Consider the following 11,328-nt stretch of genomic DNA (forward strand, 5'->3'; position numbering starts at 1 on the left):
AACAAAGAAGCAGAGAAACTCTACCACAATTCATCAAAAGGTTTCAAAAAATCAGTCAACCAGCTCTCCAACCTTGAGGAGAAGGAAGCCGTGAATATTTTCTGGTGTAATCTCCACCCGGTTTCATGTGAAGGCTACGTGAAGGACCTAATCCATAGGGAGCCCCAAAGCCTTGCTTCGGCTTATGCGATGGCTTCAAATTTTATCAAAGAAAATGACTTCCTCACCTCGATGAAGATGAACAGGCGGATCCGGGATGATGATAAGTCCCCGGAATACCGCCGCGCCTACGGAAAAGAAAAGAGACACATGACAGATAGACATACCAATTATGTGCAGCAATCCCGGGGGACCCCACCCCGGGATGACTACTCCAGACCACAGAAGATTGAAAGGAAGCCCAAGCCCAAAAGGGAGCCAAAACCAGAGCCCGAATGGACTCCACTCAACCGGCCCCGGGCCGACATCTTGAGATAAGTCAAGGGAAAACCCTTTTATTACCCCCCGAAGCCGCTGTTGGCACCCCCCGGGAACAGGGCCCGAGACAAACATTGCGGGTATCACGAGGAATATGGCCACACCACAGAGAACTACTTCTCTTTCAAAATGTTAATTGAAGACCAGATCAAAAAGGACAACATGAACCAGTACCTACAAAGAAAACTTGATGATAGAGATAAGCCCTCCGGCGGCGGAAAATATGTGGTCAACATGATTTTCGGAGGAACCTCCTCCCCACCCCGGAGTCCAGATGAGGACAATGATGTCCTGATGATCCAGCCTGTTGAAGATGAGCGCATATATTTCTCCAATGGCGATTATGAAGGTCTGGATCCCGAGCACAACCAAGCCCTTGTCGTGACTCTCGACATCACCGACAATGAGGTACAAAGAATTTTTATTGATAATGGTTCCTCAGCTAATAATATTTTTAAGCATACCCTTCACAGGATAAAGTTGGGACACCTCTGCATGGATCCATGCCTCGAAGACCCTCTCTATGGATTCGGGAACAATATGATCCCGATCCGCGGGGTGATATACCTCCCCATGGTCTTTGGTACCGTACCCCGACAGGTGTCTCATGTCATCAAGTTCTACGTGATAAGTGCTGCATCCTCTTACAACATGATTCTGGGAAGACCCACCATCACCAAGCTTCGGGCCATCCCATCTATAATTTGCTTGAAGCTGAAGTTTCCCACCCCGGGAGGCATCGGAGAACTCAGAGGAGACCGGGGTATATCGGGAAAATGCTACGGACAAGCGCTAGTCATGGCCGAAACTGACCCAGAAAACAGAAAGAAGGCAATGACCTTACCCAAAGGCCAAAGCCGCAAGAAGCATCGTGAACATTTCAGCAAAAGGCTAAAGTTGGACGTCAACATGATAGAGGATTGGGGATACAGCGTAACCAACGCCGACGCCTGGATACAGAAATTTGTGGAAATAAGAGAGAAAACCAAGGTAGAACCTGCTGCCCAGACGGTGGCGATATAATTGGATCCCGGGAACCCCACCCGGAAGTTAAAAATTGGAAAAGGCCTAGAGACATCCTTCCAGGAAGAGCTCATCTCGCTGTTAAGGGAATATGCAGATGTATTCGCATGGGCACCGGAAGATATGCCCGGGATTGCGTGGCAATGCACAGTCTGTACGTAGACCCGAGGAAAAAACCGATCAAACAAAAAAGGAGAAACTTTGCCCCCGAACGACAGCAAGCAATAGACGAAGAAATAGAGAAGCTACTCAAGGCCGACATCATCTGCGAAATCAAGTATCCCGACTGGCTCGCCAATATGGTGCTAGTCAAGAAACTGAATGGAAAGTGGAGAATGTGTGTCGACTACACGAGCCTCAATGCTGCATGTCCCAAAGATTCCTATCCCCTCCTTAACATTGACCAGCTGATCGATGCAACTTCGGGCCACACTATGCTCAACTTATGGACAACTTTTCAGGATATAACCAGGTCCGCATGAACCCCGAAGACCTCACCAAAACAGCCTTCATCACTCATAGGGTAGTCTATGCCTTCGTCATGATGCCTTTCGGGCTCATCAACGCCGGAGCCACCTACCAGAAAATGATGAACACTATTTTCAAAAGCCAACTGGGGAGGAATATGGAATCTTATGTAGACGACATGATCTCCAAGTCACTCACAGTCCCAGATCACATATAAGACCTTGAGGAGTGTTTCGACAACCTGAGGAGATACAATATAAAGCTGAACCCGGAGAAATATGCATTCGGGGTACCTTCAGGCAAATTCCTGGGGTTTTTGGTCAGTGAAAGAGGAATAAAAGCAAACCCGGAGAAAATCAACGCCATAATAGAAATGAAGATACCTCACACTCAGAAGGACATCCAGAAGTTGGCGGGATGCCTAGCGGCCCTGCACAGGTTTATCCCGAAGCTGGCAGAAAGATGTCTTCCATTCTTCGAGTTGCTAAAAGGTGCCCGGAACAAGAAGTTAGTGGATTGGACCCCAGAATGCCACACAGCTTTTGAAGAAATCAAGAGGCACCTGATGAACTCCCTGGTGCTATCAAAAGCCAAGCCCGGAGGGCCTTTATCCCTCTACATCGCCGCTGGCCCCAAGGCTGTCTCTTCGGTACTGGTCCGGGAGGAAGGAGGAATGCAGAGCCCCATCTACTATGTTAGACAAGTCCTCAAGGATGCCGAGACTCGGTACCCAAACTTGGAAAAATTTGCCTTGGCCCTTGTACACTCCAACACGAAGCTGAGGCAATACTTCCAAGGCCGAAAGATCAGAGTGGTCACAGATCAGCAGCTCAGGAAGATCATTCGTAAGCCAGATACCTCCAGAAGGCTGGTTAATTGGGCCATTAAATTAAGCCAATTTAACATCAAGTTCGTGCCACGAACGGCGATAAAGGCCCAGGCCTTAGCCGAATTCGTCATGGAATGCACCTTCCCAGAGCAGCAACTACCCTCCCCCCAAGAGATAACCCCGGAAGGAACCAACCCGAGAATGAAATTCTGGAAGCTCTATGTTGATGGATCATCCACGTCCGAAAGGTCCGGAGCGGGCCTCATCCTAATCAGCCCGGAGGGCTTCACCATTCAACAGGCAATAACTTTTGGTTTCAAGGCAACGAATAATCAGGCTGAATATGAGGCACTCATCTCCGGACTCAAATTGGCAAAATCTCTTGATATTTCAAAGATGATCGTTTACAGTGATTCTCAGATTGTGGTCAAGCAAACCAGTGGAGAATATATCGCGAAAGATGCAATATTGGCACAATACCAGGCAACGGTACAGAATATCCTGGAAGCCACCCCCGACATCACCATACTTCAGATTAACAGAGAAGAGAACTCTAAAGCAGATGAGCTGTCCAAGCTCGTAAAAAATACTTCAGACCTCGCCAGTTCAGTGTACTTCGAAGAACTCAAAGTACCCAGCACAGAGCGAGTTGAGGTCCTGTGCATCGGGAGTCCAAACAATTGGATGACCCCTACATAGCTTACTTAAAGGATGGGACGCTCCCGGAAGACCAGAACAAGGCCAGATACTTAAAGCATAAAGCTGCTCGTTTCTTCCTCGACGATGGTCAGTTATACAGAAGAACCTTTTCAGCACCCACCCTGAAGTGTGTGGACCCAGATGAGGCCAATTATTGCCTCCGGGAAGTTCATGAAGGCATCTGCGGCGACCACCTGGTGGCCAAAGCTCTAACTTACAAAGTCATCAGACAAGGATATTACTGGCCCACAGTCCACTCCGACTCCATCGCTTATGTTAAGAAGTGCCCACAGTGCCAGAAATTCAGCAACGTTCCCAGGCAAAGCCCCAGCCTGCCAGCATCGGTATTATCTCCGATCCCATTTGCTGTTTGGGGCATAGATATCATGGGCCCCTTTCCCCGAGCAAAAGGTGACCTCCACTACGTCCTGGTAGCCATTGATTACATGACAAAGTGGGCAGAAGCCAAGGCCATGAGGACAATCAATCAACAAGATTGTATCAAGTTTATGGATTCAATCGTCATGAGGTTCGGGATCCCTGTAGTTCTCATCTCCGACAATGGCCCGCAGTTCGTCGGGTCCGAATTCGAGGCATATCTGAAAGAGCTCGGAATCAAGCACAAAAGAGCATCGATCGCACACCCTCAGGGGAATGGACAGGTCGAAGTAACTAACAGAACCATACTTCGGGGCCTAGAAAAAAAACTAGAAGAGTCCAAGAAAACTTGGCCTGATGAGCTTCCAAAAGTCCTGTGGTCCTACAGAACCACCCCCATAACGGGAACGAATGAGACCCCCTTCAAGCTTGCATACGGTACCGAAGCACGCATACCAATCGAAACCGGATCCCCTTCCCACAGGGTCATTAACTTTGACGAGATCTCAAACATTGAGGGACTTAAGACCAAACTGGATCTCCTAGATGAGGTAAGAGACAAGGCGGTAAAAAGGATGGAAGGCTACAAAGAAAAGACAAAACTCTACTTTGGGAAGAAGGAAAAAATCAGAGAGTACGAAGCGGGAGACTTGGTACTCTGGCACACCGAGGCCTCGGACCCAACCAATCAAGGAAAACTCCAACCCAACTAGGAAGGCCCCTATAGGGTTAAATAAGTGCTCCGACCAGGAACTTACAAGCTAAGCTACCTCGGGGGAACCGAAGTCCCAAATACTTGGCACGGAGCCCGCCTAAGAAAATTCTACCAGTAAAGGTAGGGCGCACATTCCGGGATCTCCTCTACTTTTAGGCTATAACAGCTTGATGTAATTTTCAACGTTTTCCCCGGAATGTATTCTTGCTTTATTATGATTTAAATGAAAACTCCACATTGAGCACCCCATAGCTCAAGTTTATTCTACTATAATTCGATCACTGTCGCTATATTACTTGGAAAATTTTATTCCATTAAAATTCTAAAAACCCCTGCCCGGGGACTATTACACAAACCATGTGTACTTAGAAAATTTCATTCAGTTAAAATTTTAAACCCCTTCCCGGGGACCACTACACAACCCATGTGTACTTAAAAAATTTTATTCAGTTAAAATTTTAAACCCCTTCCCGGGGACCACTACACAACCCATGTGTACTTAGAAAATTTTATTCAGTTAAAATTTTAAACCCCTTCCCGGGGACCACTACACAACCCATGTGTACTTAGAAAATTTTATTCAGTTAAAATTTTAAACCCCTTCCCGGGGACCATTACACAACCCATCTGTACTTAGAAAATTTTATTCAGTTAAAATTTTAAACCCCTTCCCGGGGACCATTACACAAACCATGTGTACTTAGAAAATTTTATTCAGTTAAAATGTTGACCCCTATTCCGGGGACCGCAACACGAACCACATGTACTTAGAAAAATTTCGATGTAAGAAAGCAAAACCAAATACGAAAGGGAAATATATTTACATGCATTTCCAAGGCAAACCAAGCCCCGGGACAAACCCAAATTAAAGTCATACGAAAACCAAATAACAAAGTCTAAAAGCCACAAGGGCTAAGTCTGAAATAACAGCAAGTTATGAAAAACAAATTACAAGGCACAAGGCCTGGGTCTTCATTCTTCAGTTCTCGGGAGGAGGAGGAGTCTTCTCGCGGCCCTTGACTAGCATATCATCTCGCGGCCCTTCTTCACGATGGAGCTCTTCGGCGAGGTACAGCTCTATGAATCCTTTCATATCACCACCCGGATTCTTAGCCAGATAAGCAGAAGCAATGTCCCAGCAGATGTTGACCTTCTCAAAGATCTTGTTGTTGAGCTCCTCGTAGTAAACGGGGGTACCCCGGAAGGACTCCAACACCTTCTCTACCGGGGCCTAGCAACAAGCTCTTTTTTCAAGTTCTCCAGCTCCACCCAGAGGGATCCAACCAACTGCTCCGTAGCCTCTCGAGACTTCACTGCCTCAGCAACAGCCTTCTTATGTTCTCGAGACTCCTTTTCCTTCACCTCCCGATACTTGGTGAAGTTTTCCTTCTCCTTAGTTAGTTCCTTCACCGCGGCCTTATCTTGGCCTCCCTTATGCGGAAATTGTGAAGAATGGTGGAGCAGCCGCTGATCCGAGCATTGGCCTGAAAATAAAATGACTAAGTACTAATGCAAGGGTAGAAAAGAAAATAATAAGGGAACAGTCTTACCTCCGAAACATCCTGGACAAGATGATCAAGGAAGGTATCCAGATCCTCCGTGGCATAGCAATCGAAGTCAGCAGGGGTGGCATAGTTGTCAAACATCTCATTCCAGCGATCATCCAAAGTCATCCGGGCTAAGAGGTTCTTCAGCGCATCCTCCTCCACCAACTTCTGGCTCTCCTCCTCAGAAGGAACCGATCCAGAAACCCTCCTACGCTGGGGAGTTCCGGAACCACCAGCAACCTCTCCCGCAGCCTTCCTCTTATGAGGATTCAACGATCCAACCTCCACCTCTTCCAGCTCAACTACCTCAACCTCCTCAGGCTCCGGGACCGCAGGTGTAGTAACCACCGGAGCACTTTGCCTTACACTATTCCCCGAGGAACCAGCATCCCGGGTCTGAGAACCACTACCTCCATCAGCTGCTTTCTTCCCCGAGTCCAACTGAACGGCACCACCAATCTTCTTGAACTTTCCGGCCAAATCCTTGAACTGTTGCGACATAGCGTGATGGAAAGGGTTAAGGAAGGGAAGACCTGCACAAGAAACAACAGTTATAAAGAGGAATAGGGCAACAATATACATCAAGAAAAGTACAAGGGAAAAACTACTAATGTGATGTGGATCTCTCCACAAATAAAGAAAGAAGAAGAAGAAAAGGGATAAGAGAAGAAGATGATATTTCAAAAGAACACGATCAATCCAGAAACGTGAACTTTGAATCTCAAATTGCTTAGATCAATCCAGAAACTAAGTAATTCGAATCTAACCTTCAAAACAATCCAGTAACTGAAGTTTAGAGAATAGAAAAACTACTCATAGTTTATCTCAAAACACAAGTTTAAGAGATGTATCTATTTGATTTTCTTCAACAACCAAGAATTTATCATCAAGTGACTGTCTTTCTTCATGCTTCTCTACCATAGCTTCTTTTATAACTGGTTCATCCTTTTCATCCAAACTTGATGTAGTCGCCACATGTAACACATGGTAATCAACAACAAGATCCGCGACATTCTCCACACTGACAAAGTCTTCTTCTTTAGTTTCTTCTGAAAGAGTAAACTCGTGAAGGGATGACTTCAATTTCTCGTCTTGTTGAAAAGATTCAAATTCCAAAGCAAGATTGCATACATCATTAAACGAGATATATGGACTTGATTTAACCTTTCGATAAATAGGCAAATTCAATCCATGAATAAATCTTCCAATTTTTATTATTTCTGTCTCCTCCAAGTCACAAATAAGACGCAATCTATAAAACTCAGAAGTATACTCAGAAACACTCATAGTACCTTGAGAGAGGGATGTCATCTTCATTATACATTCAAATTTATAATGCAAAGGAATATATTTTGCACGAAGTTTCTTCTTCAGAGATGTCCAAGTCATAATCTTTTCTTTTCCAGATCTAACTCTTTTTGTGTTTAGATTATCAAACCACAAGCCTGCTTTCTTTGTAAGTTTAAGCGCTGCAATCTTGAATATTCTCATTTCAGTCCAACCTGTATAAGCATAAATCTTGTCGACTTGTGTAACCATTCAACAAAATCATCTATGCTACCCAAACCTGTAAAATAACCAAGATCTATACCAGGATCATAGACTTCATCACTATCTTTCACCTTAATTAAAATTTTATCCCATGCATCAAACCTCGATTCCGTTGAATTAACAAGCTTTTGAGTACGTTTATCAATCTCATCCAATTTTCCAAGTAATTTTCTGAGCAATTCATCCGTAGCCATAAGAAAAATTTGAAAAAAAAATTTGGTGAACAGTGCCCGTGAACAGTGCCGATGAATAGTGCCCGTGAACAGTAACCCGTGAACATTGCCAATGAACAGTAATTTTGTGAACAGTACCCCCCCCCCCCCCCCCGTGAACAGTACTCGTGAACAGTACTCGCGAATAGTATTTTTTTTTTTGAAACCTAGATCTCCCAACAATTAAGAAATTGGAGAAAAAACCTTGGCTCTTGATACCAAATTGATGCGGATCTCTCCACAAATAAAGAAAGAAGAAGAAGAAAAGGGATAAGAGAAGAAGAGGATTTCAAAAGAACACGATCAATCCAGAAACGTGAACTTTGAATCTCAAATTGCTTAGATCAATCCAGAAACTAAGTAATTCGAATCTAACCTTCAAAACAATCCAGTAATTAAAGTTTAGAGAAAAGAAAAACTACTAATAGTTTATCTCAAAACAAAAGTTTTATATCATCCATTGTCTCTCTTAAAAGATTACATTAGAAGGGTATTTATAGGCTTAGACAATAACCCAAACCCAATAGGATTCCGAGAGAAATTCAATATCAGCTTGAATTAGCCAATATCTGAATCCTTCTAGGAAACAAATTTAAAAACCAAATCCGAATAGAAAAAAGACAAAAACCAAATCCAAATAGGAAAATAAAATCCTAAGTGCTTAAAACAAGAAAAACCCTTTCAAGTGAAAGGTAAAAACTTGCAAGCAAAATTCAAATTAATAATTATATAATAATCAGCTACTTGTCCAACTTCATGCATCGCTCCTTTATTCCTTGTTGTCCAAGTAAGCTGCATAACCCATGTTTGCATCCTCTCCAATTGAACATCACCACAAGTACGCATAACCAAATCCAAATTAACATATTCATTCCTTGATCCTCATCAATAGGGCAACAATATACATCAAGAAAAGTACAAGGGAAAAACTACTAATGTGAAACACTTACAACCAACATTAAACAATGTTTGATTATCTAAAAAGGTATCCCGGGTCCACTGGGCACCAAGAGCAACCACAAAGTCATACATCTTCACCAGGTCATCTCCACCGAGCCGCTCAGAGGGGAACCAGTTATTTTTCAAAATCTTTTTATACAAAGGCATAAACTCCAGGTCCCAGCCCCGGACGAAGATGAACTCCTGGTGCCAGCCCCGGAGCGAGTTCAACATAAAGACGGGAGCCTTTTTGGCATCGGAAGGGAGCCCACAACCATCTATATTAAAGGTAAACTCAAAAAGGGGAGGCAAGGTGGGCTTCTTAATCTTAAAAAGGTAGTGGACAAGTTTAAATGTGGGAAGATACTTCTTTACATGGCAGCAGGCAAGGAACCAAGAAACCCACTTAACAGAATTCGGGGCTAGCTGGGTAAAGGGTATCCCGTACACATCGCGGCACAGAGACTTGGTAAATTGATGAAGGTTGGGCCTCATGCTACGAAGATGCTCTAGAGGAATTCCTACCCAACCACCAGCGGGATGGTGATAAACCCTCTCGTGAGGCTCGGGCCACCTCTACTCCATATCATCCCCAAAATGAAAAACGGTCTTCACCAGATCATCTATCTGCTCAAAGGTATACTCGGAGAGGTCGGGATGACGGGGAGCTGGAACATACCTAGTCCCAGGAGCATTATAGAAAAACTGATCCATATGGGCCCCATCATAAGGTTCTATGCCCCCGGGCCTATAAGCAGTAGTGAGGTCCCTAAAGTAGTAATCGTGGGGAGGACTATTCTCATGGGTCTGAACAAAGTAATGGTCTATGTCTATCCAAGACCCATCTCTCCTACCCAAGGTTTGCCCGGGGTTTAATAGGAAGGTAGGCAACTCCTCAACTACAGCTTGGCGACGGGGAGGCATATTTTCTGGCTCCGGGGAAGAGTCACTGAGAAGTGGCATTTTATACCACTTAGAACATCTTAAAATGGCTTAAATTGGTGCCTTGAAATCAAGTATTTTGTGTATTTCATGCGTTTTTCTAGTGTTTATGCATTTCAGGGTATTAGTTACATTTCAGAGGAGTAATCATCAAGAATAAGCCTTGGCATGTGTTCACCATTGTGAGAGGAAAGAAAGGGGCAGATTACAGTGAAGAAATGGAGCAAACTCAGGATTTTTCCAGTAGGGTCCTGAGCGCCCGCTCAGCTATGCTGAGCGGCCGCGCAGGGTCGGGAAAAAGATAAATTATTTAAGGACTTCTACTTCTGTTTGGCTTCCACTTCTATGTAATCTGAGTTTTATGGGACTATTATATAAGTAGATTTAGAGACATTTTAAGGAGGTTGGATCGTGGTATTAAGCAAGGAGCGAAGGAGATAAGGAAGAAGACCGTTTTAGCACACATCAACGAAGAGGAAGCATATTTTCTTGTGATTCTTATTTCGTTGTAACGTTGGATGCTAGTTTTCTTACTTTGAACTTAATTACTCTTGTGACGTACTCTGATTTAATATAATTAGTTTAGTTATTATTTTCTTGTGTTTTTTTATCATGATTTCATATGAACCCATGATGACGATAAGTGCTATTATGGGCTAATCGTGATCATGGGGTCACAACGGATTTACTATGGAATTCTTTAGTTAATTATTTAATACTTTAGTGTGTGATGATTGTATGATATCTAGTATTGGTTGTGCGTATTCGTCTTATGTGCATCGCGAACATATAAGATAGGGTGTTAATCTCTTGTGAAGCGACGGTGGATCTTGAGATTTAGAACTTGCCATGCTAGCATAGGTTCATGTATGATGTGCATGATTAGTGGGTAACTCTAACAGTTTTATTCGCCCTGTGTAATCAAAAGGAATAACTTGTGCTTAATTTGTTGTGTTGTCAATTTCTGTAGATATATAGGAACTCAACATAATTGATGCATATTCAACTTCTATCTTAATTGTGGATGCTTGGTAGAATGGTATGAGTACAATGAAAGTTGGCTTTTATCAGTTTCGTGTTATTCTATTAATATCATCACTGTCACATGCTAAAGGTAATAACAATAACTATTGAAGGAAGTAGTAATGAAGTTATGATCTCATGAGTGTTTTAATATTGTTAATTGAAGTGTTATTTAAGTGATAAACTAAGTAATTAATTGTAGTTAATATTTAGTCAACAATTCTAAGTGTTAGTGTCTTAACATTGAGAAGTAATCATACGTTGGTGTGTGAATTTAATTAAACAATAATTAGTCCGAGTCTCTGTGGGAACGAACTAGAAAGTATTCTATATTACTTGCGAACGCGTATACTTGCGTGTATTTTAGCGCGTATTTCCGCCCTAACAAGTTTTTGGCGCCGCTGCCGGGGACTCGGCGTATTTGTTTAGTTTATGTACTTACCATCATTGGTCATTAGGACTCACTGATTAGGACGTAGTTGTTACTTATTGTTTCTGGTTATGTTTCAGGTACTTTAGCGAGCG

The 11,328-nt window shown here is 43.4% G+C and overlaps 1 protein-coding gene across 1 annotated transcript; it reads left to right on the forward strand.

The window, feature by feature from the left end:
- The first annotated feature begins 606 nt into the window (after nt 1-606).
- LOC141665855 (uncharacterized) lies at nt 607-1,500 on the forward strand. The gene has a single exon (XM_074471840.1). The coding sequence runs from the start codon at nt 607-609 to the stop codon at nt 1,498-1,500; it is 894 nt and encodes a 297-aa protein (XP_074327941.1).
- Nucleotides 1,501-11,328: the final 9,828 nt, after the last annotated feature.

This window comes from Apium graveolens, chromosome 6 (assembly GCF_009905375.1).
Source record: "Apium graveolens cultivar Ventura chromosome 6, ASM990537v1, whole genome shotgun sequence".
Lineage (NCBI taxonomy): Eukaryota > Viridiplantae > Streptophyta > Magnoliopsida > Apiales > Apiaceae > Apium > Apium graveolens.

Excerpts from the sequence above, each read along its gene's own strand:
- LOC141665855 (XM_074471840.1), top strand. The coding sequence starts at position 607 with ATGTTAATTGAAGACCAGATCAAAAAGGACAACATGAACCAGTACCTA.